This window comes from Ornithorhynchus anatinus, chromosome X2, assembly GCF_004115215.2.
Source record: "Ornithorhynchus anatinus isolate Pmale09 chromosome X2, mOrnAna1.pri.v4, whole genome shotgun sequence".
In the NCBI taxonomy this organism is placed as follows: Eukaryota; Metazoa; Chordata; class Mammalia; order Monotremata; family Ornithorhynchidae; genus Ornithorhynchus; species Ornithorhynchus anatinus.
The window spans coordinates 20,144,682-20,171,118 of record NC_041750.1 but is presented as its reverse complement, the minus strand read 5'-3'; the positions used below and the strand labels follow the sequence as shown (position 1 = coordinate 20,171,118).

General features: G+C 46.4%; 1 protein-coding gene across 1 annotated transcript in view; it reads right to left on the bottom strand.

The window, feature by feature from the left end:
• The window catches only part of BMP6 (bone morphogenetic protein 6), a 122,990-nt gene extending 102,235 nt beyond the window's left edge, over positions 1-20,755 (bottom strand). Inside the window, exon 1 of the mRNA XM_029053057.2 lies at positions 20,002-20,755. Coding sequence (XP_028908890.1) covers positions 20,002-20,755 — 754 coding nt within the window. The remainder of the gene's footprint in view (positions 1-20,001) is intronic.
• Positions 20,756-26,437: the final 5,682 nt, after the last annotated feature.

The following is a 26,437-nucleotide window of genomic DNA, read 5'->3' as shown; positions in this document are numbered from 1 at the left end:
TCCCCGCCTCCCAGCCCCACAGTGTCTTTGTCCATATCTATAATTTATTTACTTACATTCATGTCTGTCTCCCCCTCTAGACTGTAAGCTCATTTTAAGCAGGGAATGTGCCTGTTTATTGTTATAGTGTACTCTCCCAATCACTTAGTACAGTGCCTTGCATAAAGTAAGCACTCAAATGCACCTGAATGAACTTAAACCTCTGAAACAATAGGGGCAATCAGCACTCTTCGCCTCCCCTTCCCCCTACCCTGACCAATCCTCCTCCCCAGCCCAGGAGAAACACTATAGAATTATGCAAAATCCACATATTTCAGCAAAATGGCTCCTAAGATGGCACTATGTTTCACCGAATATCCAGGGGAAGACACATGACATCCGATGCATTGCTTCGTCTGGAAGTCGGGAGGGTGTCAGTAGCTAGCCTGGGTGGAGCCCGGCCTGACCCAGGAAGGGGACTAGGAGAGCTCCAGAGATGAGCATTAGTGCTGTGTCCAGGTACAAGTCTACAGTCTCATGCACAAGGGGGCTTGCTCCACACGGGGGGACTCCACCTCTGCCCTGCTTCTTTTAACCGGGGGTCCCCAGGACAAAGATGAGATCTCTGGAGGTTGAACGAACACATACTTGCCCCAACCCGCTTGTAAAGGATTTAGTCCACCCCTTCCTTCCACAGCCTCCTCCTCCTCCATCCTGTCAGGGCATTGCTTACTGAGCCCGGACTCCTTTATAACAATCCCTGCAGTCAATTCGGGCAGCCTGAGGGAGGTGCGTTTCCAGGGTGTGCCTGGAAACAGCATCATCTTTCACTCTCTCAGAACAAAAGCCGGCCTCACTGAGGAGTTCCCAATCGGGGGTGTCATCTCCCCTTCCTTCCCACTGATGAAGTCCTAGGAGACCAATTTGGGATCCATTTTTCCTCTTGCAGAGGAATATGCTGTGTATTTTTCACTCCAATTCTTTCTTTCACCAGTTTGGCAGGTCACTCAGCAGGGCTTGTGGGTAACAAAGTGCTCTTGGTGAAAACCACTCATTCGTGCAGGATTGGCTCGCCTGCCAAGCCGCGCTGGGCCTCACACCTCTTCACCAAGTCGGCCTTTAAGGAAGCCCCACGGGGTCGCGGTTGGTGTCACCACGGGACATCTTGACACCGGAAGCTCAGCTGGGAGCAGCCTATGTGAGAATTATTTCGAGAGAAGGAGGCCAAGAATTCTAGGTTTTGATCCAGACTCAAGTCATTACCTCATCTCCTGATAATGGTGTCATCCACCTCTGCTAGTAGATGGTTAAAGGGTGGGATTGCTTGGAAAGGAGAACAATAAAGGACATCTGTTGTTTAATGGAAATGTTTGAGAGGCCTCGCTGCCAGCTCCTACAAGCTCTCTATGGCCGCTTTGAGAGCCACAAAGAAAACGGTTCTAATGGCGGCGCGGCAGCTGCAACTGCCGGCCCAAGCACCTGCGATGCCAGTCCCATGGCTGTCCGGGGCCCAAATGGCACAGGGCCCAAATGGCACCTTGGGCTCGGGCACGATGCCACGAGGTTCGGGTGCCCAAAGAAAGCACATTCAACCTCCCCAAAAGGGTGTGGTTGGCTGAGCTAAATTCTTTGTGTGACTGGTATTTCACTGCTGTAATTATTTGCTTTTATTTTACTATTTAAATGAACACTTTTCAATGGGCCAGAACAAGGCTTTTGGGAGTCACGGCACTTCCTCTTATTTTTCTTAATGAAGCACATCCTTTTGAAATCTCATCTTGGCTAGGGTGAGATTTATATACCTTATATATTGTGTGATCATCCTCATCCACCAATGCATCCCATTTAGTCCAAAGAGGAGGATGAAAAAAAATTATGGTATTTGGTAAGAGCTTACTATATGCACTGAGATAGATACATGACAGCCAGATCAGACTGTGTCCTCACAGTTAAAGGAGGGAGAACAAGTATTTTATCCCCATTTTAAGATGAGGAAATTGAGGCACATAGAAGCTAAGTGACTTGGCCAAGATCACACAGTAGACGGGGGTGGAGGCAGGATTAAAACCCAGGTGATGATAATTGTGGTCTTCGTTATATGCTTACTGAGTGCTGAGCACAGTACTAAGGCGCTAGGGTGGATACAAGCAAATCGGGTCGGGTATAGTCCCTGTCCCACATCAGGCTCACAGTTTCAATCCCCATTTTACATAAGAGGTAACTGAGGCACAGAGAAATGAAGTCACTTGCCCAAGGTGACAAGTGGCAGAGCCAGGCCTAGAGTACTCAGCTAGTCTCCTGACTCCCAGCCTTGCTTTTTTCCACTCAGCCATGCTGCTCTTACTAGACCACTATAGATTTCTCATTTTGAAATGCATCAGAGAACAAAGTTGCAAAACCCAAATGTTCTCTAAATGTTCACTTCCCTTGCTTTCAATACATTGCCAAGCCTGGTAACTGCTTCTCAGAGACGGTTTCTGGAGAGCTTCTTGGGCCACAATCCTCAGACTCTACGCACATATGTGCCTGTTCCTGGCACCACTAAGCCTACTTTTACACTCCCAGAATACTGGCTGCAATGGAGGTAAGAGTTAGAGCCATGGGAGAAGAAGAAGGAGGAGAGAGAGAGAGGTAAAGAAGTGTCTAATTATGAAGGCATGGGTCCTCTAGGGCTGGCAGAATTAAGCCACTTTCCCATCCATATCTACCACACTCCCAGATTACAGGAGGGTTTTCTCATTTTTGGTTTGTCTTTCAGAGTGTTTAAGGGAATCTGCCTTAAATTGAGAGAATTTTTTTAATGTTTATTAAGCTCTTCAGTGAGTAATTTGCCTCTCACTGGAACGTCTAGAATGTAAAATGACGTGCTGGCAGGACACATCTGTTTATCCTTTTCAGCTGCTGTTTAAACTACATTTATAAACAGATCTTTATCTGTCTAGCCCCTGCTTTTGTCCCCTTCATATAAAAAATAAAGTTTGATGTTAAAACAATTAACTGAGGGGATTGGCAAGTTAAAGTTGGTTTTTTAGAGAAGAATGGATGGAAAAATGACCTTCTGTGATGAATATTTGTTTTTCAGCAAACATGAATGTTACTAGAAATGTTAGTATAAATGTACAGGCAAATCACTTGGGCAAGTGTTCGATTAGAATAGCTTACTGTCCAGACAAAAAGAGACCCTGATAGTCATTCAGAATCACTGCCAAAAGGACTCAGAAGAAACAAAATTCCTGCTTTTTTTCCTCCTTAATTGATACAACAGTTTATTGTTTTTTTGTTTTTAAGGGCAAAATGGGCTATGGCAATAGCTGCCATGGTTATTGATTCTAAACCTGTTTCCAAGACAACAAAGGAGATGAAGAGAAGTAGGAAAGATAGAAAGAAGAGAGAGGGAGATGGCGAGGGAGAGGATTAGGGTGGGAGTGAGGAGGAAGAGAGAAAAGAAAGGGAAGAGGAAAACAAGCAAATAAGAAGAGGTGGGTGGGGGAAGATGAAAAGGGAGGGAGGAAAATTAATCAAGACCAAAAAATAAATCTGCAAGTGTCCCTCTGGAATAAGGATCTTTTGGGAAAATTTCGTGGATATGTGAATCCTGCAGAGAGAAAGTAATACTCTAATGCCAATGAGAAAGAAATGTTCTAATGCCAACTGCTGCTTCTAAAAAATCGGAAACCATTCTTTCCATTTCAATCCACCTGCATCATCAATAGTAGGAAATCGTTTTCCAGAAGTTAGTGAGTGACACAGATCAGGGTCACCCAACCCATTCTTTCCTCCTCTGGGTGAGAAGGTCCCCATGAAAGAAAGGGAGTCCCCGCCCCGCCACTGCTTCATGGGGAAAGCCTGGAATTGGAATCAATGTGGTAATTCACCACCATACTGGGTGGGGACGGAACTGATGACTGCTCACGTGAGTCACCCAGAGCTGTTGGCATATATCCAGAGCCAGAAAAGTAAACGCCCCCTCCATGCGCTCCCCCACCACTCACACACTTTTTTAATGGTATTAAGTGCTTATTATGTGTCAGGCACTGTACTAAGCGCTGAGGAAGATGCAGGAGAATCAGGTTGAACACAGTCCCTGTCCCACCTGGAGCTCACACTCTAAGTAGGAGGAAGAGGAGGTATTGTCAGCTCCAGCAGGGCTTAGTGGACAGAGCACAGGCCTGGGAGTTAGAAGGACCTGGATTCTAATCCCACCTCCACCACTTGTCTGCTATGTTACCTTGGGCCTCAGTTACTTCATCTGTAAAAGGGGGATTAAGACTGTGAGCCCCATGTGGGACAGGGACTGTGTCCAAACTGACTACCTTGTATCTATCCCAGCACTTAGAACAGTGCCTGGCACAGAGTAAGTACTTAAATACCATTTTAAAAAAAGCTCCTTGAGGGCAGGGTTAGTGTCTACTCACTTTATTGTGCTCTCCCAATTGTACAGAAGAGTGCTTTGCAAACAGTAGGTGCTCATACTATTGAAAGCCTTAACTGGAAGAATAAGGGTAGACACTAAATGGACCACTGGAGAGAAAATGCTCCTGGGGAACTTGCCTAAGGAAAGAGGAGATTGTTAGTTCACTACAGTTTCTTCATCTTTATCTTGAGGAAAGTATTTCTTAGCACCCTTGAAAGCAGAATTTTGTGAAGTCAGGGTGCAATGGGTGTCCCCTAGCTACACTGTGTGTGGCTGTGGCCCTGTGACCATGACCATAGCCCTATGGCGGTGGATGGAGTCGCCCTTCCCTCCTGGGAAATGCACGTGGAGGCCAAAGTGTGAATGCACAGACTGCCGCTCTGCCTGGGAGCCAGGCTGAGTGAACAGCACTGGTTCCTGAGTCCTCCAAACTGCCTCCTGCCCCAGCGGCAGCAAGGCCTTCGTCCTCACCCTTAACCACCTCATCAAAATGCCAATATGACTGATAATTTCCCTTGGCAATCTCTCAAATCGGTGGCATTTTTTAAGGGCTTACTATGTACAGAACTCTGTACTAAGCACTTGGGAGAGTATAATACAACAGAATTAGCAGACAATTCTGCCCCAAACAAGCTCACAGTCTAGACCCTCCTGCTGTTGTCTATATTAAGAATTCCTTCTGATCTTCTCTCACTTTGCTGCATACTCTCAGAGACCAAAACATAAAGCATCTGTGAATTAAAACTGTTTGTGGAGGATACAACTTTAAATGAGGTTTGAACAGCCATCATTTCTCCTAATTCCAAGTCTTCTTGGTCTAACCTAGAAATCTCGATATTCTAAAGAGGGAAATTAAAAAAACCACTTGATTCTAAATAGTTTTATTGCTGCCTATAGAGAGGTTGGTATTGCACAACAAGAAATCAGCTTGTTACAATTTGCCATTTTTTCCAACCCATGGGAATGCTTTCATTCCCATTTAAATAGTCTTGTTGGATCGGCAGACCAATGGAGAGATGAAATGGGGAGAATAAAACTGGTCTGGAAAAACTGAGTGACTACAGTTCTAGAGACACAGTGATGCAATAATACAGGGCTATGTCTACATCAAGAGAGGACCCCCTTAGACATGTCACAAGGAGAAATGCAGCCAGTCACCTTCTTCCCCCAAGACAACCCCTCCTCTGCTTCCTGACCAACATAATATCACAAACCTGTCTAAGCGCTTTGATCTGTTTTCACTTTTTAAATGTTCCCCATTGACTAGTGGGGAGTTAAGTGACTTTGCTTCAATAGACATTATGTCACCCCTTAGCCTTTATGTAAACAGAATGTCTAACACCTTCACAGTACACAGCAAGCAAGCCTAAAACATACTGACAAGATAAGCAATTTACATCTGCACCTGCAGAAAGCAGATCTTTAATAGTCATTTTTAATATAGCAAGGAATGAGCAAACATTTTCATAAAGTGGGAATGTGGCATGCCTCTTAGTAGTAATGATATTTTAATTATTACATGTGGCATAAATAATGAAGGATAATAATAGTTCTTCATTCTCAGGCCTAATAACAGTCATGTAAGTAAAAAATACATTTGGAAGCTCTGACAGGGTGAGACCATGACTTTGGTATGTTCTGCTGTAGCCCTCAAATATAAAATGGAAATTATGGATAATAATGTTGAATACATTATAAAAAGCCAGTTTCTGTTTAGTCCTAGAGAAATGAGATTCTCCCAATTAAAGTGAGGCATTAAAACAAACCTGCCCACCCCACCAAAAAAAAACCAAAAACACCATACTTACAGGTTTACATTGTCAATATTTTGCTTCTCCACTCCACAATAATATTTTTCCAAAACCCTTCCTCTAAGCTATATTACCTTAACAATTTGGAGCAGCTCAAATATTTTGGGCAAATTTGTTCAGTATTAAGTGACGTTAAGAATTAAACTGGCTCAAAGCAGTCATGACTTTCTCCTAAAACACAGTTCTCATTTACATGTGCAGAGTATATGGGGAAGGATGTGCTCAAGGGAAAAGCTGGGGGAGAAGTTTTGTCTCAATCCTTAAAGTTTTTGGATGCCTGCCTAACTCAATTTCCAGAGTTATCTGAAGACATACCATTTTTCACAAAATGAACAAGAATTATTTTCACTAATAATAACAGTGGTATTTGTTAAAGCCTTACTATATTTCAGATCGGACAGTCCCTGACCCTGGTGGGGCAATTCTGGACAATTCAGAAGGGAGAGGGAAAAGAGGAAATGAGGGCTTAGTCAGGGAAGGCCTCTTGGAAGAGATGTTCCTTCAAAAAGACTTTGAAGGTGGGAAGAGTAATTGTCAGTTGGATATGAAGAGGGAGGGTGTTCCAGGTCAGAGGCAGGACTAGAGGGTGAGAGACTGGCGGAGAGACAGATGAGATTAAGGTACTGTGAGTAGGTTGGGATTAGAGGAGCTAAATGTGCGGGCTGGGTTGAAGTAGGAGAGAAGCAAGGTGAGGTATTCATTCAATCATATTTATTGAGCACTTGCCGTGGACAGAGCATTGTACTAAGCACTTGGGAGAGAACAATAAACAGACACATTCCTTGCCCACAATAAGCCTACAGTCTAGAGGAGGTAGGAGGGTGCAAGGTGATTGAGTGCTTTAAAGCCAATGGTAAGGAGTTTTTGTTTGATGCAGAGGTAGATGTACAACCAATGAAGGTTATGAAGTAGTGGGGAAACATGGGCTGAATGTTTTTGTAGAAAAATGATCTGAGCAGTAGAGTGAAATATGGATTGGAGTGGGGAGACGCAGGAGGCAGGGAGGTCAGCAAGGAGGCTGGTACAGACATCAAGGTGAGGATAGGATAAGTGTTTGGATTAATATGGTAGTAGTTTGGATGGACAGGAAAGGGCAGATTTTAGCAACGTTATGAAGATTGACTATGTGGGCTGAATGAGAGAGAGGAGTAAAAGACAAAACCAAGGTTAGGGGTTGTGAGACAGGAAGGATGTTGGTGCTGTCTACAGGGACAGGAAAATCTGGGAAGGACAGGGTTTGGATGGAAAGAGAAGGAGTTCTCTTTTTGACATATTAAGTTTGAGGTGTTAGTGAGACATCCAAGTAGAGATGTCTTGAAGACTAGAAGAAATACAAGACTGCAGGGCCTACCTTCCTATTAACAGGAAGAAAATACTCTAGCCAACCTTCGGAAGGTCCAAAACTTTTGATTTCCACCTGTCCTGCAATTCTGACTGCTTGATTCTCACCATGTAATTCCATTCCAAGGAGGGGTATCAAACCTGGCCTAGAGACCTTGGAATGGATGGGATGAGATATTCAGGAGGACAGGGAGGAAGGAAGGATTCCTGCTCCTCCTCAATGACAATCACATCATTGGCAGTGACTGGGAAAGAAAATGAGCAAAAGCCCAAGTCCAAACTCCTGTTAGCCCACGACTTTAAACTGCTCGGCTTCTCAGGCTAACTCCATCAGCCTTGTGTATCCATCAAGCATTCCTGCCCTCTCTGCCAATCAAGCAGGTACAATGAGGTCAGGGATCCTGGGGAGAAGTTGGAAGTGAAGACTTTGTGTTATCCTATGTGCTTAGATGGTGCATAAGCATTCCCCGAAGGATTAGTGTCATTTTGGACTATGACCCATTTGTCTGTCAAAGTCTTCCAAGATGAGAGGACAAGCTGCTGCAGTTTCTTGTCATCTCATCCACTAAGTGGTTTAAACTACACTAGTTGCCGCCTAGCAATATGCGGGCGGAGGTGGGGAAGAGGGACGTGGGACATTCTGGTGAGCCCAGTTCCTACTCCTCCCTAGGGGCCAGAGGGGAGGCGGAGGGGGTGTCACGTTGCCACCCCTGTAGGGCAGAGAGCTAATGAAAGGTTCTGGCTGAACTGATCTTCGGGGACTAGGTGGGGATGCTGCTCCTGGAAATTCCCCTGAAACTATTATAAAGGGAAACTTTTGTTCATCACAAATGACAGACCGCCACTCTCCCCACCTTCAAAGCCATCCTAAAATCACATCTCCTCCAAGAGGCCTTCCTCAACCCTGCCCTCATCTGCCTGCTCGCTTTCCCTTCTATAATAATAATAATGGCATTAGTAAAGTGCTTACTATATGCCAGGCACTGTACTAAGCGCTGAGGTTGATACAAGCAAATTGGGTTAGACACAGTCCCTGTCCCATGTGGGGTTCAGAGTCTCAAATCCCCATTTTTCACATGAGTTAACTTGGACAGAGGGCCCAAGGTCACACAGCAGACGATAGCCTAAGCCAGAATTGGAACCCATGACCTTCTTACTCCCAGGCCCATGCTCTATCCATTATGCCATGCTGCTTCGTTGTGTTGCCTATGCACTTAGATCGGTACCCTTTAAGCACCTGGAAGTCACCCCACCCTCAGCCCTACAGCACTTACATGCATACCTTCACACTCCGCCACATGTCTTATCTGTAATGTCATTTAATGTCTGTCTCCCTCTCTGGACTGTAAGCTCCTTGTGGTCAGGGATTCTGACTACCAACTCTATTGCATTATAATGTCCCAAGAGCTTAGTACAGTTCTCCGCATCCCGGAAATGCTTAAAAAATACCAATCAGTGGCTATTGAGCTTGTACTCTGTGTAGTGGACTGATTGAATGATTGATCTCCTAGCTTACTACCCTGCTATTGCTCACAGCAGCACTATGGCATTAGTCTCCCTTTCTGAAACGTATCATGAATGCTGTAAACCTGAAAGATCTTGGGGCAAGTGCAATGCCAGTAAGTGGGGCGATCTGGTGGGTAAAGTATCAGATAATAAAGCTCTTACCACACAGTTGTTTCTGGCCCTTCTAATGTTGATTTTATCTGCACAGTTCTAGGAGTGCTTAAGTGAAATTTGCCCTGTATAGGCTGGGAGCAAAAAGGAAATTTTCCTCCAAAAAACTCTCTCTCAAACCTACTAGCCATTTCAAGTTTCTAGTTTTCTCTCTCTTTCCACTTGCCCAAACTTTTAAAAATATGGAATAAATGGAGAAGGCAGCAGAAATGTAATCGTTTATATCTTTTGAGTGACTGTCTAGGTACTATAGCAACAGACATCTACAACAAAGTATGTAGAAAGCAGAAGTACTGGACATAAAACTCCCAAGGACGAATCTGATTAATTTTTTTTTTTTAGCATTAACAAATTTGAGAAGACACACAAGCTAACAGAATCAGAGCTAGGTATAAAAAGATACCCAAATGCTTGAGCCGCAGGTAAGAATGCTAGCTACAATAACATTCAATTTTTCGAACATATTAGCACTATTTCACTCCACCCCAATCTCATACTTCAAGGTTAAATAGCATTTTTTGATGATTCTCTAGCTAAACTTTGCAGATATTCTATGCTAATATGGATGATCATCAACAGAAAGATTAAAATCAAGATCATCATCAGAATAACTATGGCATTTTTTAAGCACTTACTATGTATGTGCCAGGCACTAGGGTGGATCCAAGCAAATTGGGTTGGACACAGTCCCTATCCCACAAGGGGCTCACAGTCTTAATCCCTATTTTAGAGTTGAGGTAACTGAGGTCCAGACAAGTAAAGTGACCTGCCCAAGGTCACACAGCAGACAAGTGGCAGAGCCGGCATTAGAACCCAGGCTGACTCCCAGCCCCATACTCTATCCACTAGGCTTTGCTGTGACACAATAAGTTCATTGTTATACAATGAAAAGACAAAAAATACATCCTCTTTCCTTTAGACTATCTGGAAGAGACAGTTCTAATGCAATCACTGAGGATATAAAGAAAAAGCATCTGGGGAAGGAAGGGGAAAAAAAAGTCTGGTCTCAGAGATTAGCAGAGTGCAATTCCACAAACTCTCTCTGACCTGGTCATTGCTCTAGATAGCTAAGCAATCAGATAGGGATTGTCCATTAAAATCTGAGGGCTGATATAAAAAGCAGATTTCTCCCAAAAAAATGCCTGCTCATGTACAGGAAGCTAATAAGATGACAAACACAGGAACAGCAATCAACAAACAGATGTTTAAGACTAAAAGTCACATTCTGGACAAGTTGAAAAGGGTAAATGACAGCTACAGGAAAGTCATCATAATGAACGCGGTAGTTATCATAGTTCACTAGGAATGGGGGGAAACAAGGCTTCAATTGAGGAACTTTGCTTCTGACAGCCAGGACCACAGCTTTATCTTGGACAAAGCCTTTCAACTACTAAAACAAAAACAAAAATCTAAAAAGTGAAACCCGCACGCTGGGCACAGGATGTTTCGGGTACAAAGCAACCTCGACCAATCTAACAGAATCAGCCATCAGAAGGTGTGTGCCAGGAAGCAGGCAAGAGAGGAACTCCCCCAATTTAAACCATAATCTCCTCCTGAAATTCTTATAAAGGAGAGTCCTAATCCCAGGCAAGGTACCCTTATACCATTACTCCTGAACTATTGAAAGGCCTCTCCACTATCAAACTGTTTAACAATAATTCAAGAAAATTACTTTGAGGTCGACAGATACCTGAAAAGTATTCTCCAACTACGCCCACTTTCTTGGAAAACTAATTCACTCCCTTAGCTTCAACTACTATCTACATGCCAAGCACTTAGAACAGTGCTCTGCACACAGTAAGCTCTCAGTAAATACGACTGAATGAATATACGTGGATATTTCCCAAATCTACCTCTGCAGCCTTGCCCTCTCTCCTCTGCCATCTCACATTTTCCAATGCCTTCAGTAAATCTCTACTGGGATGTCTCAATACCTCAAATTTAAGGTGTCCAAAACACCATTCCTCATCTTCCCACCCAAACCCTGCCCTGTCTTTCTCATCACTTTAGACAACACACTCTCCTTGTCTTTCTCCCCACCAATACCTTGCCAAATCCTCTGTCTGGCCTGGAACTCCGCCCCCCGCCCCCCCTTCCGTATAGACTACCATCCTCCCCACCTTCAAAGCCTCATTAAAATCACATTTCCTCCAAAAGGCTTTCCCCAACTAAGCCCTCATTTCCCTTACTCCCTCTCTTCACTGCATCGCCTATGCACTTGTAGCTATACCTTTTAAGCACCTGTGAGCCCCATGTGTGTCTGACCTGATTATCTTTGTATCCACTCCAGTGCTCAGAATATCACCTAACACACTGTCTTGTGCGGTCGAGTTGTTTCTGACCCACAGCAGAGCCATCTCTCCCAGAACACCCCTCCTCCATCTGCAATTGTTCTAGTAGTAAATCCATAAAGTTTTCTTGGTAAAAATAAGGAAGTCGTTTACCATTGCCTCCTTCCACACAGTAAACTTGAGTCTCTGCCCTCAAGTCTCTCCCATGCTGCTGCTACTGCCCAGCAGAGGTGAGTTTTGAGCTGTAGCAGATTGCCTTCCATTCGCTAGTCACTGCCCAAGCCCTGAATGGAATAGGTATGCCTCTGCTTGCCTCTCCCTCCCACAGTCAAGACTGGTAGAGTACTGGAAATTCTCCAGGTGTGACCCTGAGAGGGGTGAAGATGTCACCCATAAAAAAAGCCTCAGTAGAAGAGAGTTATTACTCCACAAGGTCAAGAGATCCCAAATAAGGGTCTCCCTTCCTTTGTTTCACCATTTAAGAACTCACCCATGTGGAACCCTTAAGGCCAATTAGCTCAAATCAAGCCTTGTGTTAAACAACCAGGTCCAATATGTTTCAGCTGGCCATGAGAATGGCCTCCTTTGCTTGGTTGGTTTTCAAATTGGACTTTCTAATTGAATTGTACTTTATCTCAGCCCCTCTTTGTACTTCTGTGTCACCTAAGCACTTGAGGACTTAGCCCCTCCTCACCTCTCCTCAATCCCTGCTCCGGATGGACATTATTGTCATATTTTTAAATAAGTAATTTATTTTAGCACTTGTCCTCCCTGCCTGAAAACTCCTTGAAGGCAGGAATAGCGTCTACTAACTCTAAAGTACTCTTCCAAGTGTTCAGTACAGAGCTCTGCCCAGAGAAGGCCACTCAATGAATACCATTGATTGTGTCCCTTGATTCCTGGGCAATTCTGTTGATCAGACAAGATATGTATAGGAGTTTTCCACATAGTGAGGGCTTAATGCCATAATTATTATCTAATACTCATTGCACCCTCAGCACCTATGTGCATAGCTGTTAAGTTATTTAAAAATTTTTCTCCCACTAAGTTCCTTGTGGGCAGGGAATGCCTAGCAATGCTGTTGTACTGTACTCTCCTAGATGCTTATTACAGTGCTTTGCACAGAGAAAGTACTCAGTCAATATCACTGACTGATGAAATTGACTCTCCTTGCAAGGGAAAATATTTTCACCTACATCAGTGATAAGTTCAACTATTTCTAAGAAGCAAAGATGGGGAGAGCTCTGAGTTCTAGTCTGCCCTCCCAACCTGAAAAGTCATCATTTGCACTCTGCGAAAACGGTGTCTCAAGGGACCAGGATTTGACATGTCTGCTTAGTCATGATTTTGCTTTTACCCACATTTCCTACCTGCTCCCAACACTCCATTCCCCGCTGTTGATCTCTTCTTCTCTCCCCAACTTCCATATTTTCATTTCCTATCAGATATATATTAGCTATTCCAACTCACTGAACCCTCTCTAGAGCAGGTGCATAGGCGTAGGCAAGGTTAGTGGGCAGGGAGGAGGGAAGGTGGGAGACACCAGTGATAAACACTGGGCTCACCTGGCCTGATGCCAGAATCCAGAGCAAATAAATAGGAGGGTCAGAATGAGAAAGTTAAGAAAGGGGATCCCAATGGGACAGGACTGCCAAGTGGGGACTCTAAAGAGGGATTAGGGTGTGGGACCACACAAATAATGAGGGAGAAACCTAAGGAACTACGAAGCCCAAGAAGTGAAGCTCTTAGAAGCTTGACAAGTCTAAACCTACACTTAGCATGGTATCCTGCATACACAGGGAACTCAAGAAATGCTGATGATAACAATGATGTTGGCTGCAACCTGGTACCAAGGGAAAGAGAGTTGGGATCTTAAGTTTCCTTCAAACCATCTTCCAATTTCAGTGGCATAGCCCAGTGGAAACAGTCCAGCACAAAGAGTCAGGAGATCTTGGTTCTCATCCCAGCTCCACCATTTATCTGTCTTGTAACTTTGGGCAATGTCACTTGGCTTCTCTCTGCCTCAGTTTTCTCAACTGTGAAAATGGGGAATTCTGTTCTCCCTCCCTCCCCCTTAGACTGCAAGCCCCATGTGGGATGGGCTGTCTCTGCTCCGATTATCTTGTATCTACCCTAGGACATAATACAGCCCTTACAGTAAGGGCTTAACAAGCACCGCATCATCATTACTTTTTTATTATCATTAGTGTTTAAACTTCTCACAATTTTCAGAGGAAAGGTGTTATTAAATCTAACTGATAAGTTGAAAAAGAATGGGTAAGGCAGTTTGTCCCATTGTGGTGAACATCTTTTATCTTTCCTTTTTGTCTGTCCATTTCTGAATGACAACCTGCTGATAATATATTTTGAAAGTCCTGATCCTTCTATCATCTTCCCATAGTTTGCTTTTAGATTTGAGAGCAAACTGAAAGTAATACTGCTGGAGAATTTTATAAAGGCCAGTCAGAAATATCGATACATAAGCAAGCCAAATATTTCCTTCCCAAACTTTTGAACTCTGGTTTAGTTAAAACAGTTGGGTTATCATTAACTGAGGCCATAGAAATATCTCAAGAAGTTCTAACCGGTTGGAAAACACACAACAGTAGGGCATGTGGAAGTTGGCAAACGTTCTGGCCATCTTTACTGGCTGAAATGCAGACATCTGATCCATGCTCCACAATTGAAATGAATATTCCTAAAGGGAAAAATTTGCTGAAGAAGCAAAATATGCATTTAGGATGCCACAGTTTACTCCATGTAAAACGCTTCTTTGATTAGACAAATCTTTTTATTTGAGCCCATCCTAACATGTCAGCATTTGCAGGAGCAATTTTTTTTTTTTACACGCTTACCAGCCAAGACAAGACAACAGACGCACACTGACAACCTATAGTCATTCATTCATTCATTCAATCGTATTTATTAAGCACTCACTGTGTGCACAGCACTATACTAAGCACTTGGGAAAGTACAATACAACTTTTTAATTCCACCCCACAGGTATTTCAAAACCTCCTAAAAAGAAAATCTGACTGATTTTACTTTTTATTTCCTCTTCCCCAGTTAAAGTTTCAACATGCAGGGAAATGGCTGAAAAGGCAAGCAACTGGATGGGGGTAGAGGAGGAATAGTAAGAGAAGGACCTGGATAATCCATAAGCATGAAATTAAATTGCCAGACAATACAAAATTGATATCTGATGGATGTAAAGATAAGAATCTTCGAAGCAGAGTGTGATTCAGTGCCTCTTACAAGGTCCAACCTTACATTTTCATTCTTAGAAGGACAAGCAAAGGAAGCAGCATCTGTGGTCTGAGCAATGCTATCCTGCTTACCCTTTGAACTTAATTTTAAGAACATTCTGAATATCTGTTTTGACTAAACACCAGAGAGCTGTTATTTAGAAACGGTTTAGGAGAACATTCCATGATCAGTCTCATAAACCAAACCCTCAAAGCTGTTTTAACTGTATGAAAATATGTACCAAGGACTAGACTGTTGAGTAGAAGACACAGTTTAAATGAAAACAAGAGTCTCTAGATCCTTTGAGAAAAACAAAAAAAGGCATATCCTTGGTTACAAATATCGGTGAGTTGAACTCTTCCTCTATTTGCCTCTGACATCTTAAAGTTCCCCAACATGAACTTGTAGCCAGAAGTCGGGTAGGATTTATAGAGCAGAAAACTGTATAGCCATTTTTCCTATGACAAACATCACACCAATCCTTTCCGATTGGATTTTAGGCTCTTTGCTGATTTTTATGTTAGCAAATACCTGTGTCTCACAGAGGTCACCAAAAGCCACAGGGGACATATGAGGCTTGTCTTTCCCTCTCTAGACTGCTCTCCTCCAGGGCCACCCAAGAGTGTCAGGCATACAAAACATAAAATAATAATAATTATAATTATGGTATTTGTTAAGCCTTTACTCTGTGCCTCTCACTGGTAGATACAAGGTAATCAGGTTGGGCACAGTCTCTGCCCCACAAGGGGCTCACAGTCTTAATCCCCATTTTACAGATGAGGGAACAGAGGGACAGAGAAGATAAGTGACTTGTTCAAGGTCACATAGCAGACCAGTGGCAGAGCTGAGATTAGAACCCATGTCCTCTGACTCCCTAGCCTGTGCTCTTGCCTCTAGGCCACACTGCAAAATAGGAAAAAAAAAAACACTATACTAATTGAATGTGCATCCACATTATGGTCAGTTTGCCAGGACTCAGTCACCATTTTGGGAATTTAAAACAATCAACATAAATTGAAAGGAGGTGGCTTAATGGCCACAGTGAGAAGTTTTCCACTGTTGATTCATACTTTCCCAACAGTCAGTCATGTTACAAGCATTCTATAAAGCAGGAGTGTGTTCTTGAAGAACCTCGTGTTATGGAAAAAATCATGTTATAGGACGCCCGCCTCAATCGACACCACCCACATGACAACAACCACATCCTTCTTACACCAAATTTACTTGTGGCACTGAGGATCGCTGTCTACCAACTCCACAGTTATGGATTCTTCCAAATACTCAGTTCAGTGTTCTGCACAAAGTAAGCACTCAGTGAATAGCACTGATTAATTGAGAATTGTGCTATACCTGGAACAGACTCACAGAGTGATGAGAACACTCCCCCATTCTTCAGTAGTAATGGATGCCAATTTTATCTTGAAATCCTGCAATATAGTCAAACTGACTACACTCGCCTAGAGAAAAGGGCTCAATGTTATTTAAATACACTTTAGTTAATACAATTTCCATTGTCTTACATAAAAGATTCACATTTGCAACTAACCTGTTTCACTCTAAGAAAAATTTGGGACTAGGGCTAATTGATACCTGGTAACAAAACTTATCTTTTTGTGGTTCTTCTGACAGCTGACTTATTTAACTCCAGTTATTAACATACCACTGACATAAACTAAGAAGTCTGTGGAATGCTCTCCTTCCTTAGCCTAAGAACACAAATTACTGAGCAATCCTCTGCTGCACGGGAACTATGCTTCTACTTACACTGGGAGCCTCCATAATGAATTTCAACTATTGCTATTACGGTGAGTTAAAATCCCAATCTTTGTCATCAGTTGCATTACATTCACTAGAACAATGTGACCTCCCTGCTACTGTATGGTTCTTTCCTCTAAAACATTTCTCCTCTCGTTACTTTTTAATTCTCATCACCAAAAGGATTTCTATCAATCATATTTATTGAGTGCTTACTAAGTGTGGAACACTGTACCGAGTGCTTGAGAGAGTAAAGAGTTGGTAGACTCCGCGTCCACAGTGAGCTCACGGTCTAGATTTATGTTCACTCTGTTACACTGCAGTTTCCCAAGCATTTAGTACAGTGCTCTACACACAGTAAGAGCTCAATAAATTCATGAGTCGGGGCTGGGTTGCTCATCTCTTTGTCCCTGAGCTTGGCATGTTCACTGATATGATATGTTCACTGGGTAGGGGTGGGTGGGGACTTGGGGTTTCTGCCACTTTTTGTAACACAACTTTTCTGGGAAAGAAATCTTGTGACGGCCAAGCAAAGTGAGAGGACACGCTCAAGAGAACTCCCCACTGACAAATATGGAAGCGTGCTGGCAGGCTGGGTTGTCTATGGTGGTACCTGGTGGGAAGTTTCACTTGAAATTATCAATGGGTTCAAAAATCCACTTTCCGACCCAGAGATGAATATACATCAGGTACTGTATATAATAATGTTGGTATTTGTTAAGCGCTTACTACGTGCAGAGCACTGTTTGAAGCACTGGGGTAGATATAGGGTAATCAGGTTGTCCCACATGAGCTCACAGTTAATCCCCATTTTACAGATGAGGTAACTGAGGCACCGAGAAGTTAAGTGACTTGCCCACAGTCACAGAGCTGACAAGTGGCAGAGCCAGGATTCAAATCCATGACCTCTGACTCCAAAGCCCGGGCTCTTTCCACTGAGCCACGCTGCTTAAGGTGGCAATGATGTTTTCATAGGGTCGGATGGGCATACACCCACACAGCAGATACCCTATCCCCCATTTTATAGATGAAGAAACTAAGGCCCAGAGGGGATAAGTGACTTACTCAAAGCCATACAGCTAGTCAGTGACAGAGCTGTCTCCCCCTCTAGACAGTAAGCTCCTTGTAAGCAAAGAACATGTCTCCCCACTCTGTGGTACTGTCCTCCCAAATGCTTAGTACAGTTCTCTGTACACAATAAGTGCTCAATAAATACCACTGATTGATTGACTGATTGACTATCACCTCTTGGGTCTGGAATAGAGCCATTTCTCCAAGAAAATGGCTGGAAATTTTCCAAGACTTAGCTATCTCACCTAGTATGTGTCTCTACACTTTAATCTCTGCTCCTTAAAAACCTCCAGTGGCCACCCATTTCCCTCAGCATCAGGCAGAAATTCCCTGCTATTGATGTGAAGGCTTGACTAGCTTTCTCCACTTTACAAATCAGCTCTTCACCATCTCTTCACCCACTTGCATTCTTTGCTTCTGCCAAGTTTACCTCTAACCTGTAACATGCTCTCAACTCTCCTGCTTCCAAACTTTGACCCCAATGTTCCATCTGCCCGACACTCCCTTCCCACGCCAATTTTGCCAGACCATCAGCTCTCTCCATCATCAAAACCCCCCTCCTCCAAGAAGCCTAACCTTAAATATTGCCTAGTGGCAAGAGCACAAGCTTGGGAGTCAGAGGGCATGGGTTCTAAGCCCGGCTCTGCCACTTAACTGCTGTGTGACCTTGGGGAAGTCACTGAACTTCTCTGTGCCTCAGCTACCTCATCTGTAAAATGGGGATTAAGACTGTGAGCATGGGGGACAGGGACTTTGTACCTTGTATCCACCCCAGACCTTAGAACCGTGCTTAACATACAATAAGCCCTCAAATAGCATAATAACAATTATTATTAATAATAATGTTGGTATTTGTTAAGCACTTACTATGTGCCAAGCACTGTTCTAAGCTCTGGGGTAGATACAGGGTAATCAGGTTGTCCCACGTGAGGCTCACAGTTAATCCTCATTTTACAGATGAGGTAACTGAGGCACAGAGAAGTTAAGTGACTTGCCCAAGGTCACACAGCTGACAAGTGGCAGAGCTGGGATTCACACCCATGACCTCTGACCCCAAAGCCCGTGCTCTTTCCACTGAGCCATATTATTATTAAATCATTCCCAATACTCAGTCACATCAAACCAATAGGCAACCTTGGCACTCATGTCCTGATATCCACCATCCTTAGCATTTAATTATTACTGTTTACTTGAGTATATATTCAGCCTCTGAGCCAGCCTTACATGTTCTTGGAGCTCTCAGGTTTCACCTTTTTCTTTTTCCTCCTCCCACTATATATAAATAAATTTTGTCTACCTGCCTTCTGGGTGGCAGAGACCATGTCTGTTTTTTCTCTGGTACCCACCCGGGGACGTAGTACAGTGCTCTCCACCCAGGCGCTCTCGATAACCATCACCGATCGATAGATATTGTTTAAGTTGCTTTGGGAGACACTTCTGCTCAATTTCTCCTTAGTACCCAGAAACTGTCCATCTAGCACCGCCTTCACATATACGATAGGCAAAGAGAGAAGCGTGCAGCACACAGACACCGTACACGAGAGAGTGAGTTACGCAAATGAAAATAAATCCAACACATGAGTACATTCATTCAGAAAAACCGACCATTTAACTGCACATAAGGAGGGATGGGCAACTGCCGGCTGCTTGACGGGCATGCCACTCTGCCATCCGCTGCCGGGCCGAAGAGGACGAGAGGCTTGAGCAACGAAGCCCTCTGCGATAGAGACAGAGCCTGTCACACGTCACCGCTTGACTTTCCAATGCACCGCTTAGCGTTCTCAAACCTCCCACTAAACCTCACGACACTTTTACTTCTCGGGGATGGGATGGGAATCTTGAAAAGCCCTGGCCAAAAATCTAGTAGGCCGGGAAGAGCAGTGTGTGTGTGTGTGTCGGGGGGGGGGGGGAGGTGTGATGGGGCTCCTCATCCTTCCCATTTTCGGTGGCCAGAGCCGCCCACCCTAGTTTTAGAGGAGAGCCTGGGGGGCCAGGGACTGTATCCGAATCTCACCCGGGGAATATTTCCCAGCGCTCAGCACAGTGCTCTGCCCCCAGTAAGCACTTAATAAACACTGTCCCTCCCCCTCCTCTTCTGAGCCCTTCCCCCGTCCACCGCTCGGTCCAGCCCCGCCTGCCTGCCTGGCGTACCTAAGGGGGCCAACTGGATCTTTCCTTCCCCTTCGCCTCCCGGAATCTAACTTCTCTGCCAGGCTCCGCGGACGCGAAATAAACAAGGAGGTTTTCGGGGCCAAAGTTTCCGGGGCGCGGCTGGTGATGGGGGACGGAGGCTCGCGGCGCAGCGCGGAGCAGAGAGTGGCCGTCGTGGGCCGGCGAGGGTGGCGGGAGAGGTCCGGTCCCGGCCCGGCGCCCCGCCCGGGGCAGCCCTGGCCACCGACTCGAGGACCTTACCTACCCAGGTTGACGAAGCTCATGACCATGTCTGCGTCGTTGAGGAAGGCGCTGTCCTGCGCGCTGGCCAGCGAGGGCCCGGGGCCGCCCGGGTGCCCGGACGCCCCGGCGGGGGCGGGGGCGGGGGCGGGGGCGGGGGCGGTGCGCTGGGCGGGGGGCGGCGGGGACGGACCCCCGAGGTGGCTCCCCGCGGGCGGCGGAGGCTGCAGCCCGTCCCGCCGCCGCCCCTCCTGCTCCTGCTCCTCCTCCTCCTCCGCCGCCGCGTGCAAGGCATTGTACAGATCCAGCATGAAGAGGGGCGCCGACTTGAGCTTGTCCGGCGGCGGGGGCTGCGGCGGCTGCTGCTGCGGCTGCGGCTGCTGCCGCCGCAGGGACGAGGCGGGTGGGAGCTGCTGCTGCAGCTGCGGCAACTGTTGCAATTGCTTCTGCGGGGGCGGGAGCCCGTGCAGGGGCCGGGGCCGGTGGGGCAGCCCCAGCACGGACAGGATCTCCTTCTGCATCTCCCGCTTCTCGTGCGACTTCAGCCGACGGTAGAGGAAACCGGAGGAGGAGGAGGAGGAGGAGGAGGACGGGGTCGGCGGCGGCGTTTGCGGCTCCCGCTCCCGCTGGCTGCGGCTCCTGCTGCTATCCCGGAGCAGCGCTCCCCCGGCGGAGACGGGGGCGGGAAAGAGCGGCAGCCCGGGCGGGGGGCAGCAGCAGCTGCACAGCAGCCCCCACCACCAGCAAAGCAACTGCACTCGCCTCCCCAGCGGCAGCATCCCCCGCCCGCCCGCCCGCCCGCCCCCTCGAGGGGCTCCCAGCGGGGAAACGGGGCTCCCGGAGCGGGAGGAGCAGGAGGAGGACCCCGCCGCCGCCCCCTCCCGCGGGGACCCTTCTTCTGCCCTCTCCGAGTCTTTAATGCATCGGGCCCGGGCAGGTGAGGCGGGGTCGGCACCCTCGGTCTTTATCTCGCATGGTCCTGGCTCGCCCCTCTGCCCAGGTGGAGGAGGAGGAGAAGGAAGGGTTTATGGCAGCGAGTTTCACGGGGGCGGGAAGAGGTGGTCGCCCCGGTTGCAGAGCAGTCGCTTCTGTTCAGGTGCTGCCCGGCCCGGGGCAACCAGTAAGGCGCCCCCGCAATGCACTCGTTCCCGCTTCGCCCTGTAGACGGTCAGCCGGGGGCCGGTCAGCCGGGGGCCGGTCAGCCGGGGGCCGGTCAGCCGGGGGCCGGTCAGCCGGGGGCCGGTCAGCCGGGCCGGCGCCTCAGCGCATCCCGCCCGCAAGCCAAGGGCCGCGGCGGCGGAGCCCTCCCCGGGGCGGGCGTCCGGGAGGCGGGGGTCCGGCGGAGCCAACTTGGTCCGGCAGCCCAAACTTCGTATCCTCCCGGCGCCTCCCCGCGGGAGTCCCGGCCGGCGAGGGGCTGCTGCCTCCTGCTCCCCGGGCGCTCACCGGCCCGCCGCCGCCGCACCCCGCCGCCCCATGCGGGCCCGCGGGGGGAGGTGACAGAAGCGGCCGCAGGGCCCAGGCTTTTCCGTGGGGCTTTCCGCGGCCCGGCCGCTCCCGTCCGGTCCCGTCCCGACCCGACCCGTCCCGTCCCGTCCCGTCGGGCGGCGTGCAGCCCCGTGCCCTGGCCTGGCAGCATTGAGCGGGCGGCCCGCGGCCCGCAGGTAGCCCTCTCCGGCGGGCGGGACGCCCCGCCCCCCCGGGCGACGGCCGGGCCGGGCCGCCAATCGGCCGCAGGCCCCCGGGCTCCTCCACCGGCCCCGCCTCCGCTTCGGGGGGGGGGCGTCCCGCGCCGGGCGGCGCCCCCCCGCTCATCCGTGCCTTCATTCAGCCAATCGCACTTATTGAGCGCTCGCTGGACTGAGCGCCCGGGAAAGTCCGCCCCAGCCATCGGGACCCACCGTCCGCAAAGGTGACGGGCGGGGGAAGAAGAGGGCAAGATCGATGGGGCGGGGAAGCGGAGTGGCGGGGAGATGCTGCCGGCTCTTCTTGCCGCGCAGTCCGTCTTCACTCGTCCCTGGCCCGCGATCCTTGCATCTTACAACGGGCTGAAGGCGTTAAATTGATGTCATTAGCAGAAGACGCTCTACGGAAACCAAGTCATTTTACGGGGAGAGTGCTTCGGGGCAGATCTCTCCGATGCTTCCCTGGGGTGTTCCATTTCGGGTGAACTTGATTTTTTAGTTAACGTGTGGCTTTCAAAGGACGGCGGTGAGTGAAAATACATCCTTTGAAAAAAGCTACTATAGGGTTTTCAGACAAAAGGCTAAAGGCAAGCCCCACACCGCATTTTGAAATAGATTTGGAGTTCTCTACGTTTTTTTTAATGCCTTGTTGCTTAAATTATAAACCTGCGTACGGAGAACCTTGTAAGGCACTATGACGGAAAAAGCCACTCTGGGCCCCTGAACTAGACCTAAACTTTTCTTTCACATTTTCAGTTAATCACCTAGTCTGTGACCTGGAAATTACTTACTAGAAATTCTGTTCTCCGACATGCTCATTTGCTTTCAACAGGCTGTCAGAGTGGAATAGAAGTTTTACTTGTGTGTGTGTGTATATATATATATATATATATAATTATGTGTATATATATATATATATATATACACATAATTAACCCTTTCAAAGACTAATATTGTGGGGTGTGAAGAATAATCATTATGGTATTCGTTATGTCCTTACTCTGTGCCGAGGGCTATACTAAGTAGGGGAGTAGATAGAAAATAATCAGGTCAGACACAATCCCTCTTCCACAGGGCTCTCACAGTCTGAGTAGAAGGGAAGCACAAGTATTTAATCCCCATTTTACAGAGGAGGAAACTGAGGCACTGAGAAGTGAATTGATTTGCCCAAGGTGCCAGCAGACAAGTGACAGAGCCCCGAGTAGAACCCAGGTCCTCTGACTCCCAGACCCATGCTCTTTATTAAATCTGCCTTCTCATAACTACAGTACGCAATAGCCATGAATTCTGGAGCTCAGCCTGATTTAGTTCTCTGCACCCAGTAGGAATTCAAACATTAGACTGATTTACCATTATGAAATTCAAAATAAATTGTGTCTTAATACTAATAGGGGTTAATATTTTGAAACTATTAGCGATTGAATTAGACCTAGGAGTAGAATCATCCGATTAGACTGTAAGCCCGTCAGTGGGCAGGGATTGTCTCTATCTGTTGCCGAATTGTAACATTCCAAGTGCTTAGTACAGTGCTCTGCACATAGTAAGCGCTCAATAAATACTATCGAATGAAATACTATTGAATGAATAAAGGAGAAAATGACCAATTTACACAAAGTAAAACATTCCTGTACATAATGCTCAGTCTTTTTTTAGATATTAGATATATAACATGCTCTTTAAATTTGCTTGAATCCCGATAGTTCTAGTGAAAACATAACAGAGTCTTTCAATCTTCTTGCCTATAACATTAGTTTTTTTAAACATTGTAAGTGTCTGCAACATGAGTGAGAATAATGCTGTTTTAGACTAAGCAGGTACTGTTTGGTCTTGTGCTTTTCCAAATCTCTAATTTTATTTTCCTTGCCTTTAATTAAATCAAGCTTCCTCTATACTACTAATTGGAGCAGTAAATGCTTAATTTTGTTCACAACTAAATGTGGCGTGATTTTCAGTCAGTCAATGACAACACACGAAATGATGCACAAGGTTTCATTTGCCACAGTTGAAAATCTATGAATCTAGACACAGATTCAAACAATGATTTTTCTGTCACAGTGCCCAAAGACCTTAAACAGTTAATCCATTAATGGTATTTATTGAGTACTTACTGTGTGCAGAGCACTGTACTAAGCACTTGGAAGAGTGCAACAGAGTAGATAGACAAGATCCTGCCCACAAGAGACTTATAGATTAGAGGGGGAGACAGACATTGAAATAAATGAAAGAGGCATATGTACGTAAGGGGAGAAAAATCAAAGTGTTAAGGAGTACAGACCCATGTACTTAGGTGATGGCAAAGGGAGGGCAAATAGGGGAAGCTAGGGCTGAGTCAGGGCAGCCTGCTTGGAGGACGTATGATTTTAGTAGGGCTTTGAAGATGAGGAGATGGGTAGCCTTTTGGATTTGAAAAGGGAGGAAGTTCTAGGCCGGAGGGAGGAGGTGGGCAAAGGGGTCGACTGGCAAGAAAGATGAGATCAAAGTAGAATGAGTAGGTTGGCTTTAGAGGAGCCAAGTGTGTGGGTTAGGTTGTCGTAGATGTGTTGGTATTTGTTAAGCGCTTACTATGTGCAGAGCACTGTTCTAAGCGCTGGGGGAGATGCAGGGTAATCAGGTTGTCCCACGTGAGGCTCACAGTTAATCCCCATTTTACAGATGAGGTAACTGGGGCACAGAGAAGTTAAGTGACTTGCCCAAGGTCACACAGCTGACAAGTGGCAGAGCCGGGAGTCGAACTCATGACCTCTGACTCCGAAGCCCAGGCTCTTTTCCACTGAGCCACGCTGTAGTAGGAGATCAGCGAGACAAGGTAGGAGAAGGAGATTTGATTGAGTGCCTTAAAGCTGATGGTAAGGAGTTTGTTTCCTGTGGGAGATGGATAGGCAATCATTGGAGGTTTTCGAGGAGAGGGGAGACTCGAACTAAATTCTTTTTTAGAAAAATGACCCAAGCAACAGAGTGAAGTATGGACTAGAGAGAGGAGAGACAGGAGGCCTGAAAGTCAGTGAGGAAGCTGATGCAGGAGTCAAGGTGCGATCAATCAATCTTATTTATTGAGCACTTACTGTGTGCAGAGCACTCTACTAAGTGCTTGGGAGAATAACACAGTAAACAGAGTTGGTAGACATTCCCTGGCCACAATGAGCTTTCAGTCTAGAGGATACCACCAATGCTTGGATCTGCATGGTAGCAGTTTGGATGGAGAGGAAAGGGTGGATTCTAGAGGTGTTAAGGTAGAAGTGACAGGATTTGGTAATATGCATGTTAAATGAGAGACAGAAATCGAGGGTAATGCTAAGGTTACAGGCTTATGAGGCAGGGAGGATACGTTTTCAGATCTGGAAGCAAATTCCCTTGAAACATCAAGATTCCTTTTTCAGCTGAAAAGCCCTTTCCCAAGGAAAATATTCAGTTGACACCATGAACCTTGACCAATTGTCCCAGATGATTTGGGCTGGGTAGAGGAGCCTTAGTCCACTGGTCAAGAACACCATGTGGTGCAGGATCAGCTTGCTGGCAGGTCGCCCTTGGGGAAGATGAGTTGTTCTTTTGAAAAGGGCAAACAATGTCTGCAAGAAATTTGGGGCCCATCCCAGGACACCCCAGGCCTGGACCCTGCCATCTAGCCCCAACCTGATACCAACTTAGATGCCCCAAAGATAGCAGCACTGAACAGGCCTACCTTCTCTTTTCTCCATAGAACAGCAAATCCTTTGAGGGCAGAGATCAGGTCCACTAACTCTACAGTACTTTCCCATACACTCAGCATGGTGCTCTACACAGAGGCAGCACTCACTATATATTATTAAAGAGCAGTGGTAATTATAATGCTCCTTGGTGACACCTCTTAGAAGCAACATGGCCTAGTGGAAAGAAAACAGGCCTGGGAGTCAGAGGACTTGGGTTCTAATCCTGCCTGTTACCACTTGTCTGATGTGTGACCAAGGGCAAGTCACTTAAACTTTTCTGTGCTTCAGTTACCTCATCCGTAAAATCAATCTTATTTACTGAATGCTTACTGTGTGCAGAGCACTGTACTAAGTGCTTGGGAAGGTCCATATAACTGAGATGGTAGACACATTCCCTGCCCCACTGAGTTTAACAGTTGAGGGGGAAAGAGGCATTAATATAAATAAATTACAGATATGTATTTAGGTACTGTAGGGCTGAGGAGGAGTGAGTAAAGGGGACAAATCCAAGTGCAAAGGCAACTCAGAAGGAGTGGGAGGAGAGGAAATGAGGGTTTAGTTAGGGAAGGCCACTTGGAGGAGATGTGCTTTTAGTAAGGTTTTGAAGGTGAGGAGAGTGATCATCTGTCGGGTAAGAAGAGGGAGGGCGTTCCAGGCCAGAGGCAGGATGTGGGCGAGAGGCCGGCAGTGAGATAGACGAGCTCAAGATATCTACTCAGTAGATAGAGTAGGTTAGCATTAGAGGAGCAAAGTATGAGGGCTAGGTTATAGTACAAAAGCAGCAAGGTAAGGTAGGAGGGGGCAAAGGGATTGAATGCTTTAAAGTCGATGTTAAGGAGTTTCTGTTTGTAAAGTGGGGATTAAGACTGTGAGCCCCATGTGGGACAGGGACTGTGTCCAACCTGGTTAACTTGTATCTACCCACCACTTAGCATAGTGCCTAGCACATAGTAATCTTTAACAAATACCATTAAAAAAAGAACATCACTGGAAGGAAGGCTGAAGGACACTAGTGAGAACCATTAGCACTAGCAGGCAATAAATCTGCTGAGCAGACTCATCAACACCAATTTCCCCAAGACAGGTCATG